Below are 20542 nucleotides of genomic sequence, written 5' to 3' on the forward strand. Positions count from 1 at the left end.
TTAAATATAAATATACGCTTTCCAAAAATGTAGAATAGTAATTTTCACTTCTCCTTCGTTTTTTTATGTTAAATTTAACAGTTCAACAGTATTTTTATTTTGTATAATTTTAAGAAGTAAATGTGAATAAGCAAGTGAAATAAGTTAAATATATAAAAGTTTTAAAAAAATTTGCGTTAGTATCTAGATCATAAAAGAATTAAGGATCAAGAACTTTTTTCAAATAAAAGAAAATAAGTCATTTCAATAATATCAATTAAAAAGCTAAAAATAAAACAAATTCCAAATTATGATTATTATTATATGTAATAATAAATTACGTTTTGTAGAAACATTAATTATTAATCGTTATATTATTGTAGGATACAATGTGTACAAAGAATGATTAAATATTTTAATCACATTTATGCTATAAATATAAATGCTGTATATTGTGTAAAGTACATTTAAATATCCTTCACATAATATCCTTCATTTAATCTTCATATTTGCAGAAAGAGAATAATCAGCATACGAAAGATCAAGAAAGTATATTTCCTTAAATGCAGAAATAAATAATTTACTATGAAAAAAAAAATTGACCCACATCATCATAAGTTTATTCTTGATTTATCAAGATATTGTGCAATATCTAAAAATAAATAAATTCATCTTAATAAGTATTGCCGAGTTAAGATTTCAATTCACCGCTCTGATCTCTAGTTTCTTTCAAGATTTTCAACTTCGCAATTAACTCGTCCACCGCCATTTCGCCGTGTACTACGTTGTCTCTCGTTCTTATATTCACTGTGCCAGCGTTACGTTCCTTCTCTCCCACAACTGTAATAAGATACACGTTACTGTAAACTCTATCACATTGGGTAAATAGAAGTATCGAACGATATAAATTATTTTATAACAATTTTATCCAGCAAGGATTTGATACGCACCGAGTATAAAGTTAAATTGTGCCAGTTGAGCATTGCGAATCTTTTTATTCAGAGTATCACTTGGATCGGTGTCGATTTCAATCATAACGCCCGCATCCCAGAGCTTTTGTTTCACTTCGTGAGCGTAATCGTCGAATTGCGACGCTACCGGCACAACCATTGCCTGTCGCGGGGAGAGCCAATACGGCCATTTGCCGCCGTATGATTCGGTTAATATCGCAATCATACGTTCTACAGAGCCCAAGATAGCTCTGTGTATGATAACAGGACGGGTTTTCTCTCCAGCTTCGCTATAAATACAAAACAAAAATAATTCATGTTGAAATTTTTAATCAAAATTTAATAAAGCTTTTAATTGATACTTACTTAACATATGACAGATTAAATCTAATTGGCAGTTGGAAATCTAACTGTATTGTAGCGGTTTGATGAGGCCTTTTAAGCGCGTCCAGGAGAGTTATATCAATTTTGGGCCCATAGAATGCGCCGTCCTGAGGATTAAGGATCCATGGCTGACCGAATGCGTTCAGACTGTCTTCCAACGCTTTCTCGGCCTCGTCCCAGACTGCTATATCACCCAGGAACTTCTCGGGTCGCGTGGATAGGCACAAGTTGAACGTAAACCCAAGAACGGAGTAAACATGTCTCAGGAAGTCAAGGGCGCCACTTATCTCATCTTTAATCTGATCGATCGAACAAAACATGTGCGCGTCATCCTGCTGGAATCGTCTTACTCTCGTGAGACCCGTTAACGCGCCCGACAGTTCGTTGCGATGCAATACGCCGAAGTCCGCGAATCTGAGCGGCAATTCGCGCCATGATCTGTTACGAACGTCGAACATCATACAATGGCCCGGGCAATTCATGGGCTTGAGTGCGAAAGTCTCCTTCTCCACGTCGAAGGAAAACATATTCTCCGCGTAATGCTGCCAGTGTCCTGAGGTCTGCCATAGTTTACTGTTGAAGATGTTCGGAGTAACCACTTCTTGGAATCCTCTCTTTTTGTATTCGGAGCGAATGAACTCGACCAGAGTATTATATATGTATGCGCCGCGCGGTTGGAAGAAACAAGAACCCGGCGAAAGCTCGTGGAAGAAAAATAATTCCTGTTCCTTTCCGATCTTCCTGTGATCCCGTTTAGCCGCTTCTTCCTGGAACTTTTCCCATTCCTTCAATTGCTTGGTATCCGGAAAGCTTATTCCGTACACTCTTTGCAACGACTCTGCGTTAGCGTTTCCCTCCCAATATGTGGACGAATTTTTCGTGACTTTAATGGCCTTGATCTTCCCTGTATGTCGAACGTGTGGTCCCCTGCACAGATCGATCAATGGACCGCATCTGTAAGCTGTGGTAGTAGGCGTGTGTATCCTCTCGTTTATAATCCGTACTTTGAACTCGTTGTACTTGAACATCTCTAAGAGATCCTCCTTCGTCATTTCTAGCCGTTCAAACGGCTGCTTTTCTTTTACTATCGTTTTATACAGAATTTCCAAATATGGAAAATCCATGTTAGAAATGCCCTTGTCGCCCAGATACATATCATAGTAAAAGCCATTTTCAATAGGAGGACCATAACAAAGACAACCTCCATATACTCTTTCCATAGCTTCTCCGAGGATATGAGCGCTGGAATGCCAAAACACCTGCTGACCTTCCGGATCATCAAATTTTAGCAATTGGAGCTTGCAATCATACTCCAACGGTCTGTCAAGGTCCCATAATTCATTGTTGACTTTTGCTATTACAATATTATCCGCCAATCCTTGACTAATACTTTTTGCAACATCGTAAGGAGTTGTACGCCAGGATTGAGCAGGTACCTCTTTGCCATCAGGAAGAGTTACAGTTATATCTACAGAAGTCTTGGCTGCCACTGCATCATCGTATTCCTTTTTTAATTTATCCCACAATACAATGCGGTCCTACATAAAAACAGACAAAAATTGCATTTAAAAATCTTAATAAATTATTATAAAAAAATACAATTTAAATAAATAAATAAAGAAAACCATTACAGCTCAAGTTAAGAGCAATTATATTAAATGCACAATTAGCTTAAATGCATTTAAATTTTACTATTAAATTTCATTTTAAATTTAGCTAAATTAACCTGAATGTAGGACGGCCAAGGATTAAGCTCAGATATCGACTTCTCCATTGCACCAGCATTTTTCTTCTTTGCCTTCAGCGACTTCGCCTGAAAACAAAAAAATTCGAAAAATAAGAATCGCCTCGCACATCTTTCGAATTCAAGTTGCAAACCGAATGGCGCGAGGAACAGTCGCATGTCAGGTGAGCGTGCGTCAGAAAACACTTTGCCTGAAACAATGCTCGCTCAGGTTACGTCAGATTATCGATTCTGTCATCGTCAGCGATTGACTGCGTGTTATAAACAAAAGGCGTGTTCCAACGCGGTTACATTGTTAGACGACGGGCAACGGGAATTTCGACGTAACGATCACATAAGGGAGAGCCGGAAGGGCAAGAAAATACGTCTTAACCAACCCGAGCATGTGTCCACTTAGTACCGCCGTAAACGGTCCTACAAACGTGAAAACGTAAACTCGTCAACATAGTTTAACAATACACTCGGAAAACGAGATACGTTCGAGTCGTGTATAAAGTTTCGAAATTCATGCCTTATCCTCCGTCAAGGTCAGGTTCTCTAAGTCAGCTACCACGTTGCCGTTCATGTTGGAAGTTTCGCACAATCGGGCCGCCGCCAGTCGCAACTAAATCCTCGACAGTTCTGATTCTGCGCGAGACGCAGCCAGGCACGGCCACGCAGGATCGAATTGTTGCGGATGTGTGATATATACATAACAATAGCAATATAGGATAGAGTTTTTTCCGATGTCTTTCGGAACGCAACAATAGTTATAAGAATGAGAACCACTGTCCATAGCCCGTAAATTACGAAAATTGAAAATTAAAGATTGCGAAAATTGGAGAGTAGAATTTGTGATGTCGGTCAGATCATCTTAATTTTAATTATTTTTGTTTCAATTAGTCAAATTTTAATTTTTGCAATTCTTAATTTTTAATTTAGTAGTCTGACACAGGCTTTAATTTATAGTCTGACATGTAAATTTCTATCAATATCTTTAGTTTCGATTTAATTTTTTTTTTCATTTTTTCAAGATTTAGAAAAAATAAATTAAATTAATAGACCTTGATTGATGAGAAATGGATATAAAATATAGGTTGCGCGATTTCATTTAAAAAGAGGAAGCGAGTTAGGCGGTCTTAAAGTTTCTTTTATTAATATTACTATTGATTTATCGTAAATACGTTTGATGTTTTGCATAAAAAAATAAAAGTTTTAGAAAAATTTTTATGAAAAAAAAGTCAACGATCCTGCCAGGATTCGAACCTGGAATCTTCTGATCCGTAGTCAGACGCGTTATCCGTTGCGCCACAGGACCTCGGTAGAAACCGTTAGTTAAAAATTTTATTATAAGGGACGATATATTATTTTATATTATCGTATTTCCATTTATATTTATGAAAATTTTCAATATATATTATAAAAATATTGAAATTATTCTAATACTAATTACAAATCTATTATTTCATTTTCTACGTACGTAACTTTTTGATATCTATATATCATAATATATTAATTTCGTGAATTTGAAAATATGTACAAATAGAATTCCGCATTATAAAATAAAATTTCATTGCAACGCATTACACTTTATATTTTACAAATAGTTACAACAATAAAACATATATCTACATATAAAATATGGGTGAGGGCAATTACACAAAGAAATTGAGAATACATTATAGGAATATAAAAATTGATTTTATTGACATATCTGAAAATTAAACTGAAATGGAGTTTGCGTTCTATCACTAACAATCTGCTTTGTACTTTGTAATGCGTTTTGAGTTCTATGATCATCTAATTGTTTATTAAAATTCTGTATACCATGTCCACTGGCTTTTTTAATAAATATCGACTTTTTATCTGTCGAGGAATTTGTAAATTTTACAGTTGACACAGTTCTGCTAAATTTTCGCTCGTCCTCAGCCATTTTTTCTCTGTAATCTCCCAAAGTATTCCTCATTATTTGTCTCTTTTTTATCAACGGCGCGGTGTTACTCTTCAACGAATGTAATTGTTTACTGAGATCCTGCGCCTGCTTCTCCTGCAATTTACGAGTAGCTAGGCTCGTTTCTAGCTGTTGTATACACCAACACAATTCCAATTCGAAACGATCCTCCTCTTCTGGATTCAAACAGCTTGTATTGCTCGTATCTGCTGCCTTAGGAGGAATACGTGGTTTTGACATGCTCTTTTCATTCTTGCCGTTGCGCTTGGAATTCTGAAAGAAATGCAACGATCGTACTTAACATTGCCACACCGACAGTTTTAACAATAACCATATTGTTTGTCAACTGAAAACAGGAGAACAAGGAGGAATCTTCATGAATTACCATCGCAGGTTTTGGCGGCATTTCGTAATGAGATTTATTTCCGCAAATGACGTTATTACAAAATCACAGTGTCGTAAATCTAATTGCATATACAACTAAATTCTAAAATAAATATATTAATAACAATATTACTTGTCGAAAAACACAAATGTTAGGTTATATATTCGACATGTAGGGGACAAATGCGGCCATCTCTCGTATGTAGGAAGAACCGTGTGAAGTTTGCGCGATATATCGCGATAAATCGATCGATAGGTTGCGTTTAAATTTCAAACGAGAATACCGCGCGCAGAATTTACGAATTTTCGATTCCTTTGCTTTTCTTCTTTTCTCACGTTTGGCGTCTACAACTAAAAGTATGTCGCTCGTAAGTTTGCGTTTACTTCATCTCCCTTCTCGAATGAGAATTCGCGGGGGGGTTGCCTTTCGCTTTCTGTGTAAGAAATCTCGATAATCACTCGTGCCGTGCTGAAATGGAGAAATATTACGTGATTACGCGAGAGGGAAATGAACTCATACGTTGTGCTACATGCTGTCGTCAATTTTTACAATCAAGGACGGACACACGGAGAGTACGAGAATAATTATGCGGAGAGAAAACGCAACGTGAGAAAGCGGCGGAAGTAGAAGAGAATCGGACTGCATGCGATGGATAATTTACGAAGAAATTTAAAATACGACCTTGTAGAAGCGAATTAATTGCATTTTTTTTTGTTTTTAGGATTCGGCGCAAATTTTTTATCTTCAGACATTAAATACTCAGAGTGAAAATCAAAGCAATGTTTGTCAATTGATATGACTTAAAAATTCGATTAACACGTTACGTTATTTCGAATTTTTTCATTGTGCGGAATAAAAAAGACAAAAATAAAAAAAAAAGAGATATTCAATAATCTTATGAAAATCTTACGAAAATTTTCAAATTAAATATTTCTATTCTATAAATGAATAAATATATAAATAAGTAAAGATGATGAATCTTTCAACGTTATTATTTCAGGGCATTCTCTCGAAAAGGAAGAGATATTTCGGTGAAAGTAGAAGAGCAGTAGAAATGTATAATGTACGAGAGAGAGAGAGAGAGAGAGAGAGAGAGAGAGAGAGAGAGAGAGAGAGAGAGAGAGTATACACAGTATATATATGTATATAGACGACAGGGTGACATTAATTCTTCAGAATATATTTACAAGAGCAGTACAAAGAATAACTCGATATTACACATATATTCGTTACGTAGACTAACGAGTAGGTATAAGCAGGTGAACAGTTTAAATATTAATTGAGGCACGTGATAATAAGGCATTTCTACAGAGGATAGACACACGGTCGTACGCACATAAGATAGAGCGTTCTTCTCTCAAAATAATAGAAAGGAGAAAAATGTAAAAGAGAGAAAGTTGACCTTCGGGCTTCAAGGCATATTTAAATTACGTCTTTCTTGCTTTGTAAAGAAAGATAAAATTTGGAAGAGATAATAAGCTAAGCAATTCTTCAAAATTTCAAATGGCTCAAGAAATTTCTTTCATCACTCGATAATATTAAACAAAAATTAGTTTTAATAAAACTAATATAGATGTTGCATAAATCGAGGGATGGATATATATATATATATATACTACTATTTAAATGTATTCAATTTGTAGCAGTGTTAGATTAATGAATTTTCGTATTTTCATAAATTATATAATGAAATGATAAAAAATTAGTAATAACGCGTCGCAAAAATGCTTAATTTTTAAGACATTTTTTTCATCTTTTGTTTACATTATAAAGCAGACCAGTGCGCTATTATAAGAAATTATTATTAAATTAAATATCTCTGTCTCGATACAAGTGAGAAACACTCTCGCGGGCAAACACTTCTCTTCAATCTATATATGTATTTAAGTACTCGCATTACTAAGATATCAATGAGATATGTCTATTCGCCCGTTTGTTTCAGATCCCCTTCAAGAGAGTCAATTATTTTCCGATGTCTATCTTACGTGTTTACAATCGTTGCGAATTACATTAGTGGACGTCACAATGAAGATTGATATTCAGTGCAAACCAGTTGTGCTACACTGAATAACATACCGACTTTTATCTTAAAGTGTATATATATATATATATGTTGTGTGTGTGTGTGTGTGTGTGTGTGTGTGTGTGTGTGTGTGTGTATCTTGTGTGTGCACAGACGTGGTCAAGATCCCTAAAATTTAGAACACATAGCTAATTGTCCGTTTGACTGTCCAAAAAAGAGAGGATGAGTCAAAGGCTGAAGAACACGTTATGTACAATGCGAATGTCATTAAATTGGTAATGACATTTTCCATCGAGTAGAAAAACAGAAGAAAACATTCTGTATGCTCAATTTGTCTGCTCGTTAGAGCGTTGTCACCTGATCTCCGACGTATTTTAACAAGTGTATAAAATATAATCGCACGTCACGGTTTCCAGATTTAAGTACGAGATATAGTCACTCTGCGATTTATATATATGAAATATAATTTTGTTTAATTTGACATAACTAGAGTTTATAGTAAAAAAAAAAAAAAAAAAAAAGAAAAAAAATAGTATGGCGGCTATTTCTAGACTGCGAATTCGGAAGAGTACGCAAATATATAAGTTTCGTTTCTCCATCTATCGTCACAGAATTCTAGAATCTCATCATCCCGAAACGTGCGTGATTTACATCTTTTTGTGTTTTCTTTGTGTGTATTTAGCGTAACATGTAACCACATACATACGACATCGAGCCGCTCGCAAAGAAGTTTAGCCTTTTGCAATCGCGCGCAAAGTGATACTCCTTACGATATAATCATTTATAAGAAAAAGTTCGTTACGCACTAAACATTTCAAAATTCTTTCTTATCGTTCTGCCTTCCGAAATACAAATTTACTTTAACCGAATTGTCATAGGGACCTCAATATATTACAAAAATATGGCATTTCACAAAGAGATTTACACAAGAAAAATGTATATTAAAATATATATATATATATTACATCTTCGAGAGAGAAAATTGCGTGTAAACGAATAAAGAATATACGCGTGTAATGTACACAATCGTTTTGATGTAAAAAAAAAAAAAAAAAAAAAAAAGAAAATAATAGAAAATTTATTTTTTAATGGCAAGATATATTAAAAGTTACATTCTTTTAAAATAAAGTAAGACGTCAGTGTACCAAGATACGGCATATATATTCTTAATCATCATCATGTATTGACTATTGACCTTATATGATTTATTATGATTATTCCTTATATATTTTTCCTGCATAAATGTGTTAAATATTTCGGTTACTATTCATAGAAATAGTTGTCTGCTATAGCTTTTAAGCATAATAAAGTTATGTTCGTACGTAACCCGACATGTACCACGAAAAGACTTTCGAAAAAACGCAATAAAATCGGTATAATGTAGCGATTTTCATGTGTTAACAATGTTATCTAAACAAAAACAATACAGTTTAAATAATATTAGCTTCATTAACAAGCAACGAAAACACTATGATAACAAACTTATCGGGACAATAAATAACGTTTCATTAACATGTCAGATCGGAAAAAGATGGTACGAATTCGGAACAAAACACAAGCACAAATCATCGCGATACACAGCGGGGGCATGCGAGCAACGATGAATTCACGAAACAATTTCGGATATTTGACTGAAATGTAAATGTAAATATTGTTGATACAAAATGAGAGAGCGCGCGCTACACGTACAAATTCAGTCAAGTCAAGAGAGTGCTACAGGTAAAAATGGAATAATACCAAAATAAAATACTGCCAAATGTAAAAACCAAGTAAAATGTATTCTATGGGCAACATCGTAATAATCATATCATTATGCTGATACACTGAAATATAACCACAATGTGTAATGTGTTTACAATGTTGTATGTATGTTGTGTGTGTGTGTGTGTGTGTGTGTGTGTGTGTGTGTGTGTGTATGTGTGTGTGATGTACACAGAGCGTTATCAAATAATCATTATTTATCACTAACTCTGACAATGATTATACTGACCGATAATAGGCAATATGGTAGCATGGTCATATACAGATCAGTAATAATAACGTATAACAATAATTGGGTAATGTCGAGCACCAAAGGTATAACGTTACAAACAAAGGAGCTTTGTAATTTCATATCTATGGCGTATCTACGCGCCACCTTTATGAGCGCACAAACCGAGCGTTCGCGTACTCAAGTACTATTGCGTGTGGCATTGAATGTGCACGAGAGGAGATAAAGTATGTCTTTAAGATTCTTTTAGCACATAAAATTTCTCAATGGCTTCGTACTTATGTAACAAACTTGGCAAACATTATAATTATTATTACAAACATAAACCGAGTCTTTGTCTTCAACGTTGTAAGTATTTTTTTTTTCCTTCCTCAAATATACTCTCCTATGATACTACTTAAAACGTAAAATCGGTATTCCCTTAATTAGTCAGTTATGATGGCACTATATGAATTACTTTCCTTTATTCTCGCAATTATCAGCTAACGTAACGCACGACTATAATATTGTAATGTTATTACTATTACACATTATTATAATAACTTTTATACATATATATCCACATATGCATACATCCGGTCGTGTATACATGATGCAAATCTTTCGTGTATGTGTACGTGTGTGTGTGTGTGTGTGTGAATATGTGTTTTTGTATGTGTTCGTGTATACATATTGTTCTATTTAAAATTTATACATTGTACAATGTAACTGTACCGAAATTAACCGTAACAATACGATACGCAATTTGAGGAATTGTCAAACAACCTCCCCTTCAAACTGTATTGTACAAATATGTGTATAACTACATAATAATGTTTAAAGTATGTCCCCTGTCATATGCTTCATCTGTTTACAGAGTGCATTTCAAAACTAAGCGGAAACTCAATACGATAACTATATGTTAAAAAATATATATGAAGGATCTTATAACTTTTGGTGTGATTGTGTACGTATCAAACAGGTCATACCGTTTTCAGTTTCAAAATGCACAGATACAGATAGTAACAGTAAAATGACGATATTTCTTATGACGTTTAAAAATGTGATGCTACTTGGCTTTACAGATATGTCCAGTACTTAAATCTGTATTTTAAACTTAATTGTGTATATATATATATATATTTATTTATATATTTATATATTTATTTATTTATATTTGTGGTGACAACAGTTGTGGCTAGTACATATACATTGTATTTTATTTTACTACATTGTTACAGTGATCTGGTACTTGTGCCGTGCATTGCAATTCGATTATTTGCGAACATTGCCTAAAGCCTATAATGGCTTCTTTTTTCCAAACAATCTTAATTTATGTTGCAATATAAAACCGTCTAACCATCCGTAGACCTCTTTATCTTATGCGTATGGCTCTTCTAACGATGGTCCATTTCGTTCACAGCGTTCCAACAATTTCAATAGTCTCTGAGTTTTTAACTACAATAATTATCATTACTTTACGTATTGAATATCTGTCAAAATCTTGAGGCACAACTGTATGATCGTAATTCACGGCAAGTAACCAAAGAGTATTTAGAACACAATGTAAACGAATATTACAAACGCGTATATATGTGTATATATATATATATATATATAATACAAATTAACATAATTTTATGTAATCAACTCGCGCTTCCAATTGTCCAAGTAAAAAAAAAAAAAAAAAAAAGAAAAGGAGCTTGTGCAGAAGAATATAGCTTCAGTCACTGGGATGCGAAATTTTTGCAAAATTGATAACATCTTCTATGTTACTGTATCTTCTATTGTACATTTAAAATAATGTTAAAATTAAATTATTTCTCGATATTCTTACAATCAAATAGTAAAGATCGCAAGGTAGGAGCAACTCTGCAATGTTGACAGAAATGTGATTCTCGTCATAAGTTGTGCCGACCAAGACGAATACATCTTTAATTACATCAACTTATTTTTGCTCACAGATATAACTTACACGTACTTCATATTAAAAATATACATTGAAGTGTACGTACATGTACTTAACGTACATTTAACAAATTGCCTACTCTTATGGGTTTTGTTATGCATTATCGTATGTTATGGTAAAATAGATCAGATAGCACATATAAATCTTGCATATAAAGTACTGCTCATGCTTTTCACATCACACTGCGACCATTATAGAAGTGTTGATGTCGGAACACTCAAATGACCTTAAATGGACTTATTATGCAGAGGGATCATGTTAGTTTCGATATCACAATAGGGCATTTCAGAGAAAGAATTAACAAGTTTAAGGTTCATATCCGTTAAGATTAAATTTAAATTATATCCTGTGTGAGATAAATACGTGAAGAATTTTAATATCTGATATAACAACGCCGATAAGACTGAAATTAACGATTTAACATTTCCACTTTATACATCCATAATTACAAAAAAAAAAAAAAAAAAAATTACGATAGACGATATAATAATCCCGGTAAAATAAAGCTGAGAGATTGCCTTTGTATTTTTATTCGTGTTCTAGTTTAACATATCGATCAAATGCATTCAAAACGTAATACCAAGTTTGAAAATATTAATTCATTTGCAAACACTTATACCTGGCAATCAGGTATGTACAATCGCTTTTCGTAATATATGAATAGAATATATTACAATTAAATATCAATTAAATATAATAAATTTTGTGTCAATAGGAAAAGTTTAATAACTAGTAGAGACATATATATCTTTAATACATTAAAGTTTACTTCTTCGTTATGAAAAATAACAATTTCTTTATATCTTTTTTTGTTTGATAAAAAAGTGTGTTGGCTAAGAGATTGCACTTTGTGATCATCTTAAAAATTCGTGATTAAGATTAATGACTATACGCATTACGCATTCATATTCCACATTTCCGATTGTTCGTACAGTCATATGAAACATTTCTAATATGCGTTAATAAAAAAAATGAATACCGAGGGTTATACCTCACCGTACAACCTTCGATTACAATAATAGAGGTTGCCTTCCCACGTTATTTGTCAAAAAGTCACATTATAAAGCTTACAACATAATATATATCGTTTCTCGTACATATATACATATATATATGTACATATATATATATATATATATATATATATATGTATGCATATGTATGCATATATATCGCGCTTCAGTAGCTTATTATTTTCAAGACTTTATTAACAAATTGTACTGCATATACGATTTGGGAAAGCATCCTAACAGGAGGGCCACAAATGGTGCCAGGCACTATTCATTCATATACCTGCGTATTTCCATTAGTATGTTAATTACAATAATTTATCAAATACAACTCTCGAGAACGATTCTCACCAGGATACATCCTGAGATTGTAAAACATACATTGAAATCATCTTGACACATTTTCATCTTACTGATTTCAGGAAGAAGGTAATTCTACATCGTTATACAATTGCAACCCTGTTTTGCCAAGTATCTTTTAAATTTACCTTTACATTGTTGGCCGAGAAGGTCGCATTTCTGATGTCGAAAAGAATAATTTCTTCTACAATAATTTCTTATATATCACAGAACGGACCTCTGCGATGAAAGATTTCTTAAATTCTCTCCTTAAGAACAAACCGTTTCGTTTCGTTTTCTATATATAGTCGGTCTCTCTGGAAGTCTTTGTATTAAAAAGAACTACAGGTTAATAAAATTGATCACGGCAAATATAATAAAGTATATTTAGCAATATAATTTTGGTTTCTTTAAACGTTTAAAGTTATTAGATTAAAGTTATTAATATTAATATCACTCAATCTTCCTCCTTATCGTAAGTTTTATTTAATCACATTTTTAGTTTACGGCATATACCTGTAGTATAAACTCTTGTTACGCATTTGTAGGCTTCAAGGGTTGCAAAGTTTTCAAATTTTCTTCCTTCGTAATCTTTCTTTATACAAATGTGCAAAATACTTGTGGAAAATGTATATAACGTGTATATATATATATATATATATATATGTATGTATATATTTATACGCGCGCTGTGTGTATATTTTTTTTTATTAATCAACACTATATAATATGCCTATCTATCTCGTTATTACCTCATAACTCAATATATTAATTTCGAACCTTGTTCTATAGAATATCATGAAAAGTTTGAGTACAGCAGCCGATTTCCGCATGTTCGGGAACCATAGACCGTTAATAAACCCACGTTAACAGTAAAATTGGTTAGTTAATTCAAAAGAATATAAAAGTCTTAACGTATAAAATAAGATATGAAATTTCTTATCGATATAAATTCTATGACAAGTTAAAAATTACAATTAACAAAAAAGTTTGCATTTTGCTTCAAACAATTTAACCACAACAATTTATTCGCAAATAAATCGCGATTGTAATTAACGAAATACGACGTTTGCAAAACGCACTGACGATATTTATGAATGAAGCACGTATTTGCCACGCGCGAGATCATATTAACGGGTTATGGCGTATTTTGACTACTATACCATACAAAACAACAACGAATTGCGATAGTAGGTTCTGGTCTTTATAAATTTTACACTAATTGTGTAGATTTCTTTCACAAGCTCTTTTAGATTCAGTATTACACTTTCAGAAATTTCACAATTTGGGTACTGCGTTATTCCCTAACATATTGTTTTCTTTCGCATAAATTTTCGTACGATCATCAAGCATCGACGACACAATGCCGTATCGCGAAAGTTATTACGAATTTTATGACATATATACAAACAACACTTTATATTATATACATGAAAATATATATATATGTATCTATCATATATATAATATATATATAAAGTTTCAACATTATGGCACCGTATTTTCTTTTTTTTTTTTTCCTTCAAATAAATGTATATTCTGTGTCAGCTTCAAAATATAAACAGATTTTTCCACTCCGCTAGCCACGGCGGAAGCGTACCCATCCCGTAGCCATCGTTATCGCGATAGTACGAAGTACGTGTCTCAAAGACGTTTAAAGGAGTTTATGTAATTATACTGGAACTCACAAGCACTATATGCCGTTGTACGTCGAGGAGGTATCAAACAACTGATGAGTGCAACAATTTAATCGACATTAAGTCGCCCAACCTTCCGTGATTCTCGAGCGTTTCATGAGCGGTCCGTTCTCGTAGTCTGAACTGTTCCCTCCGTTCCCGCCACCGCTAGAATGGTTCGTTCTGATATCACCGACCGTACCACTTCCCGGCGATGGTAGATTTGTCGGTGTTATGCTACCCGAGTGGGACGGAGGTGGATTACTGCTCGGTCTACTTGATACCAAATTCAGCGTCTGAGGTCCCGGATGAGATACGTGATGTGGCGGCGGGGCACCGGTACTGGACGACGGACCGATGTTTAAGTTTGTATGATGTAGACTGCTGGCGTTGCTGGGTCCACCGTTGGATCCACTGTTACCGTGAGGATCTCTGGGTGGACTTATCGGTTCACTTTTTATCTTTACAGGTAAAGGCGACGTAGATGGTGGTGGTGTACTGCTCGATACAGCTAGATGAGGAAGACTACTGCAACATCAAAAAAATTTTGTGATACTAAAAGGGAAAAATTCACGCAAATGATTAGAGATTTAAAAAAAGAAGATGTGTGAATATATATATATATATATATATATATATATATATATATATATATATGAATATTTTATCATACAATCTAGTCTAGCAAGAAACTGTAATATTTCCCTGATTTTACATCCCAATCTTGTGTCTATTTGACGAGAGCGTGCAATCATGCATAGAATGATTGAATGGGCAAGTTAATCAAATCATGACATGAATCATGGTAATGTACTTTTGATAACGAATCATCACATAACAATACCTGATTTATGTAATTATGCAAACAACCTATATGTAAATGAAAATGAAAGGATATCCAACACTCATAATTTAATGACATGCCAAACACTGTTGTAACCGAAAAAAAACTATAGCGCTCCAGTGGTCGATATATTACATTACAACTAGTAATAATAGGCCCCGTGCGAGTTCCATTAAATAATAATGCATATTGATAAACTTATAAAGAAACAAGCAAGGAGAAGAAAGAAATAGAAGAAGAACTACGAGAATGAAAATTATAATTAAAAAAGAATTTCGAAATTTATGTTGAAACTGAATGTCGATCGAGACTAATCGAGACTAATTTCTTTTAATTATATTACAGCACGTATGTGAGTTGTAATCAGATTTAATGAAACGTGTATATAATATTTCATTGCATGTGCGCAATTTCTGAATTTCAATTAGTACCAAAATTCTATCGCCTATCATCTAGTATGAATAAAAGTCATACCAACTGAAAGTCATACCAACTGGACATATAGCTTTCTTTCACAACAATAATTATGAAATATGATTTACCTGATGCCGGATATGGTGGCTGCCGAATATAACTCATCAACAACGTACCTCTGATGAGTGGGCCATGCAAGGCTCCCAAGATCCGAAGAGTAATCTGTTGGTCCAAAACTAGAGTATCCGGCTGGTACTGTTGGTGTTTGTAACGCTACTACAGGTGTATTCAATGCAGACTGCGTATGGGCATTCTGAAAGCATAAATACATTAATTCCACATAAGTTCTAACATTTTTCTATTTATTCAGCGACTAACGAGAAATTTTCCTTCTCTCCAGTATTCAAAATATTTTCGATAATAAGAGAGAATTAATTTTTCTAATCGTATTTCAGAATTCAACTATTGCCTCATATTTTAATATCATTGTAAATAAGATAATCTTTAAAACTATTATTATTAATCTTTTCAGAAACACAAGAAAAAATGTAAATTATAAAACGAGTGAACTTTTTTCTTTAAACGCTTATTTAAAGTTAAAATTAATAAGACAATTACATCGTAATTAGTGTCTTCGGAGAGAGGTTGCGCGAGCGGTGTCGGTATAACCACTCGCAGGTTAGCCCTGTGAGGATGAGGTGGTGGCGGCGGTGGTGGAGGTTGCGGCGAATGCCTAGACGGATTGCTGCCTTTGTTCGCACTACCTCCACCGACTCCGAGCGCGGGCGATGGTCCTGGACTAGGTGAACCACCCAACGGTGACGCTGATGGAGGATAACCATTGCTCATTTCCAACATTCCTCCCGGTGGATACACTGTAGCAAATAATTTAACGCGTTAGACGTGGATTTCTCGAAAATGTCGGGAAATGTCTGCCGTTTCTGCCTAGTCCGTTTTTTAATTAAAGATACCTGAATCCGTCTCAGACGATGATGGACGTGGAGAAATGCTGGTATGTGCCATCTGTGGACTAGATCCAAGAAGAGATTCGCCGTAACTGTTCACTGGTACAGATACCGGTAGCGTGTAATTCGATTGTCCCATTGTCTGCAATCACAACAGACACAATGCAAATTAATAATACCTGCGGTGAATAGGTATATGCGCTATACCAAGCGGTTTATAGCAAATTTGCAATTTGCCATTGTCTTTAACTAATGTATAATGACACGTGTATGCAAACTCATTTAATATAATTCTGCTTATGTATATATAAGCGGCGAAGCTAATAATGTTATGTAAAAATAATTGGATAAGTAATATTACCAAGATAAATACGTGAAATTACTCGATATAAAAATTTTAATCTCTCTTCTGTTTTAAATAAGAAGTAATTTTATTCAATTTTAATTGAATCAGTATTATTAAAACGTTATTAATTCTTATCAACTTTTATAAATTATAAAATATGTAAAAAAAAACTTATTTTTAGTGATACGTAATTAAAACAAATATTTTCAAAATAATGATACATAAGATATTATTGCTCTGTATAATTTTATAATATTTCACATGTATAAAATAATAAAATATTCAATTTTTTCAACATCTGTTGCAAAAACAACAAAAAAAACCTTACCGCATCACATCTTCTTTCTTCTGTAGAAAAATAAAAATAATCGAAAACTACATTTAGAGAAACTGTGTTATATAATATATGACAAGATGTGCAATAAGTTTTTGAATAAAACACGATATTCACACGTCAGTCATCTTGACAAGAACAAATTTAAGACGTTAACTTGTTTGGAAAGACTTTCACATAAATGGATCTAGGTGACAGTTTTAAAAATACTTTTGATAAGACATGTTAAGGAGCCTTGATGCTTTGAAAACTGTTAGATAAAAGAAGTCGGACAATTATAATTCATTTTTCATGAAAATTATAAAAATTTTTACCGGGGCAAGTTAATTGGTATTTCGTAACGTAAAATGTAAATAATGTAAATAATAAGCGTATGATGAAGAAGAAACTATAACTCCTTTTTCTTGCATAAAATATAAGCCTCGAGATGACACGACTGACATTTAACCTAATTTGAATATTTACCCTGCTGCCATTGTGTTGGTGCCTCTGCATCATCATCTGAAATTCCTCGTCGATCTTCGTGTATTTGGCCTCGGTGCGCGGGGTAAGATTGTACTCGATTGCGTCAGGTTCCGGGCTCTCTGGAGACATGGCACCCTTATGTTCCTTCTTGTTGAGCGCCTGCAAGTGTCAGCAGACAGGTTCACGTGACCACACCGCCCGAGGGCACTCAACCTTCACATGCACGTTAATTTAATAACACCAAGACGCGCGCATCTCTCGTCCTACCCGTGGTATGTTCTCGCAATTTCGCTACGCATAGGAAAGGAAAAACGGATCGCGCTCCCGTCGAAGAGAGACCGCATCCCACAGTCACGCACGAGACTGGAATTGCCCAGCGCGTGAACGCATGGAATTCGAGTTTAACTCCCTTTAAGTCCCTTAAGAAAGTCCTCCATATTATTTAGCGTGAAAAATAATCAAATAAGAAAGCTTCCCAAAATCTTCTAGTCTAGTTGAGTGTCATTAAAACAGCGACATTAAAGTAGTAGCGTGTTGTAAAAATTGTATTGCAATATGTTATATGTTATATAATTTATATTTACTTTATAATAATATTTATTCTCTTAAAATTGTAAATTTAAAATATCTCCTTAATATGATAATTTATAAGGTTTATATTTATAAGGCTACAGTTATTGAACCTATTAAAAGAATTGATCATATTCATCATATAAAAAAAAAAAAAAAAAAAAAATCCCTTCAACGCGCAGTGTAGTTTTTGTAATTGAAGGAAAAAAGAAATCTATTTCTTCTAATATTAAAACCGATGATCCTTTCCGCTTTTGTCGTTTGCGATTCGCATTCGAGCTTCTTCGATACACCCTGTATATTCGACACTGCTGTTTGACCTTGGCATATATCGCATATATATGTATATGTATATATATATCCACAAAACATGAGATATTCCTTTCGGCACTTTTAGAGAGAGAGAGAAGGAAAAAGATTTGCGAAAAAATTAGCGACGGCATCGATACTCCGATCCTTGGCAAGGACCCCCGACCCGCCGCGTCGGCGCGTCCTCGTTCATCCTGAGAATCCGTGGCGGATAAATGGACTCACCTCGATAATATTCTTGTTGGTGAGGGACTCGTGGGGTTCGTTGTACTCGGTGTACTTGAGGAGAACCTTGTCCATGTCGGTGCTCGCATACTGGTACAGCTTGTTGCTCGAACTGAAGATAATCAGCGCGATCTCGCAGTCGCACAGCACCGACAATTCGTACGCCTTCTTCATCACGCCGAATTTTCGCTTGTTAAAGGTCACCTGTCGCATATAAAAGCAGAGGGGAGGGGGGGTCGCATCGAAGGTGAACCTCAGTGGAATCTTCGGTGGCCCGGATCGAGAGGCGACTAAAAGGCGGCAAAACGGGCAGCCGCGCGAATACCTCTCTCTCGGTCCCGCGTTAATTAATCGTCGTTTTAATTATCCGATCAGTCACGTTACGTAAGATCCCAGATCGGTAATTAGCAAGTCCTTTTATACGCGCGCTCTTTCTTGCCACTCGTGTCTACCCGAGGAGCGCGAGCATGAATTTATTTTAAGGATGAAAAAAATGCATGCTGCAGAAAATCATCGTGTTTACTCGAGACGATTACCTTAATTATACATCATTTCATATTCTCTACGTAGAAAAATGGAAAAAAAAAAAAAAATTGGAATTTAAATGTCTGCCTAAAATATTGACCTGTGATGATACTCTTGGCATTCTTTCCGGATACTTTTTCTTACAAGGATAAAAAATAAAAAAAAAAAAGAGATTCTTCTTAAAGCTCGTGCGCTCCAATTTTCCTCGTTGCTCTCAAAAATATGTGCTAACCGTGATTAACGTTCGAATCGTTACGTAAATAAGAGACGTCAGCCTTGTTTGACTGTAATTACCTGACGATTTCGTTCGTCCGTGATACGTGAAATCTGAATCTTCTTTCGACCCATTGTTGCACCACGTCTTGAATAAGAGGCAAGTCTTCGAAATCACTGGATGGAATATTAAGAACACTGTGAACGAGAAAAAGAAATTATTAATTTATATATATTATTAATTTATATTAACTTTATTAATTTATATTATTTATATTTATATTAACAATATTATTAATTTAATTCCCTTGGGAAATTAAAAATTACATTTAATTAAATTAAAATTATAATTTAAAACTATACAAACAAAAAACACGTTCTGTTTACACGTAAAATATTACTTTCTTACGGCCGTTCGTAAGGCAGAAAATATTATTACGGTTAAATTAAGAGGACAGTACATAAAATCTTATTTCGCAAATCGATTATTTAACGAACGTTTAACTCGATCGGAAATTTTGTGAATACCCCCCGTGATACTTTCACGAGCAAATTTTAAAGCGGAAAAATCAGCGAGCGACGCGAGAAAAGGGACGCTTTTTAAACAAATCCCTCTCGGCTCTGTAGATTTAACGGCGTTTCGCGGTGTCGCTACGGAAAGAGGCAAACGCGATAAATAAGCACGACAGTTTGCGGAGAGCGACAGAACTGGACCGCGCTTTAAAACCTAATATATTCAATGGAAACTCGAGCACGTGTCACTTTCATGTATCGATTACGATGATGTCGTGCGTTACGAACAAGTTCGCAAAGCGCCGGCTGGCGCGCGGCTTCAGAGAGCCCACGGACCGGCAAACAAAGTGTCGAATCGTTTACCACTGCGAGATTGCGGCTTTCAAGCGGAATAAAAGGGAACGATGTCGTGCGCGACGTTGTTATGGGAGGAGAACGTTGTATTTCAATCGGAATTGATA

The 20542-nt window shown here is 34.4% G+C and overlaps 3 protein-coding genes and 1 non-coding gene across 13 annotated transcripts in view; all 4 read right to left on the reverse strand.

Moving 5' to 3' along the window:
- Positions 1-321: 321 nt before the first annotated feature.
- On the reverse strand, positions 322-3724 carry ThrRS (threonine--tRNA ligase). Of its 2 annotated transcripts, none has more exons than XM_011642616.3 (5): positions 3569-3724; positions 3040-3126; positions 1296-2851; positions 930-1219; positions 322-819 (listed from the first exon to the last, which is right to left on the reverse strand). In XM_011642616.3, the coding sequence occupies exons 1-5, from the start codon at positions 3620-3622 to the stop codon at positions 671-673; spliced, it is 2136 nt and encodes a 711-aa protein (XP_011640918.2). In that variant the 5' UTR covers positions 3623-3724; the 3' UTR covers positions 322-670. The 2 variants fall into 2 exon arrangements, with proteins under 2 accessions (XP_011640918.2, XP_011640917.2); XM_011642615.3 differs by having other exon boundaries at positions 3435-3576.
- Positions 3725-4281: 557 nt separating this feature from the next.
- TRNAR-ACG (transfer RNA arginine (anticodon ACG)) lies at positions 4282-4354 on the reverse strand. The gene has a single exon. It is a non-coding gene; the product is annotated as a tRNA-Arg (tRNA).
- Positions 4355-4715: 361 nt separating this feature from the next.
- Positions 4716-6386, reverse strand: LOC105429564 (UPF0488 protein CG14286). The gene is made up of 2 exons (XM_011642618.3): positions 5373-6386; positions 4716-5260 (listed from the first exon to the last, which is right to left on the reverse strand). The coding sequence occupies exons 1-2, from the start codon at positions 5391-5393 to the stop codon at positions 4739-4741; spliced, it is 543 nt and encodes a 180-aa protein (XP_011640920.2). The 5' UTR covers positions 5394-6386; the 3' UTR covers positions 4716-4738.
- Positions 6387-6531: 145 nt separating this feature from the next.
- Mef2 (myocyte enhancer factor 2) overlaps positions 6532-20542 on the reverse strand; it is a 71983-nt gene continuing 57972 nt past the window's right edge. For 4 of the 9 annotated variants that reach the window (XM_089078950.1, XM_089078949.1, XM_089078951.1 and 1 more), the window contains 7 exons: positions 19650-19766; positions 18831-19034; positions 17727-17885; positions 16588-16723; positions 16235-16491; positions 15745-15929; positions 6532-14886 (listed from right to left, as the gene is read on the reverse strand). In XM_089078950.1, the coding sequence (XP_088935076.1) occupies positions 14439-14886; positions 15745-15929; positions 16235-16491; positions 16588-16723; positions 17727-17885; positions 18831-19034; positions 19650-19703 (1443 nt within the window). In that variant the 5' untranslated portion in view covers positions 19704-19766 and the 3' untranslated portion in view covers positions 6532-14438. The remainder of the gene's footprint in view (positions 14887-15744; positions 15930-16234; positions 16492-16587; positions 16724-17726; positions 17886-18830; positions 19035-19649; positions 19767-20542) is intronic. The other 5 variants (XM_089078954.1, XM_089078953.1, XM_089078956.1 and 2 more) reach the window with 5 other exon arrangements.

The sequence above is a fragment of the Pogonomyrmex barbatus genome, unplaced genomic scaffold, assembly GCF_055798465.1.
Source record: "Pogonomyrmex barbatus isolate J1 unplaced genomic scaffold, ASM5579846v1 scaffold3, whole genome shotgun sequence".
Classification (NCBI taxonomy): Eukaryota; Metazoa; Arthropoda; class Insecta; order Hymenoptera; family Formicidae; genus Pogonomyrmex; species Pogonomyrmex barbatus.